At 37.7% G+C, this 414-nt stretch overlaps 1 protein-coding gene across 1 annotated transcript in view; it reads right to left on the bottom strand.

Annotated features, from left to right (window-relative positions):
* Positions 1–71: 71 nt before the first annotated feature.
* Positions 72–414, bottom strand: part of LOC119587592 (mediator of RNA polymerase II transcription subunit 17-like) — a gene marked incomplete at its 3' end in the record, with an annotated part of 4,341 nt that continues 3,998 nt past the window's right edge. The window contains 2 exon segments of the mRNA XM_037936304.1: positions 72–174; positions 365–414. Of these exon segments, the coding sequence (XP_037792232.1) occupies positions 72–174; positions 365–414 (153 nt within the window).

Below are 414 nucleotides of genomic sequence, written 5' to 3'. Positions count from 1 at the left end.
GAAAAATGTAGAAATTACAACAATCATGAGCATCTTGTTCAGATGCCTAGAAGGACTGAATAAGACTTGCTTGGAGTTTCTGCATGCACTGGATCTAAAACCATGTAGAGGGCAGGCTTCTGCTTGACAATGACTAACAAATCATGTAAGACAGACATCTCTGTCAGTGCCTGTCTGTGGGTGGGAAGAATGAGACATGAAATTTATTGCCAGGTGCCACATAAACAGGAATGTTGAAATCACCATAATGTGTATCCCTTTATCAAGAGGATAAAGATGCATAAAATCAGAATAAGTTGTTTCCATATTACACTAAAATTTCTTTCAGTACTTTCAGAATTAAATACACTATCCTTTTACTTACCTTATTTTGTTCCTCACACCTTCTAATGGCCAATGAGGCTGCTGAAAGGG

Source organism: Penaeus monodon, chromosome 22, assembly GCF_015228065.2.
Source record: "Penaeus monodon isolate SGIC_2016 chromosome 22, NSTDA_Pmon_1, whole genome shotgun sequence".
Classification (NCBI taxonomy): Eukaryota; Metazoa; Arthropoda; class Malacostraca; order Decapoda; family Penaeidae; genus Penaeus; species Penaeus monodon.
Note: the sequence above shows the minus strand (reverse complement) of the source record. Positions and strands in the feature narration are given on the sequence as shown.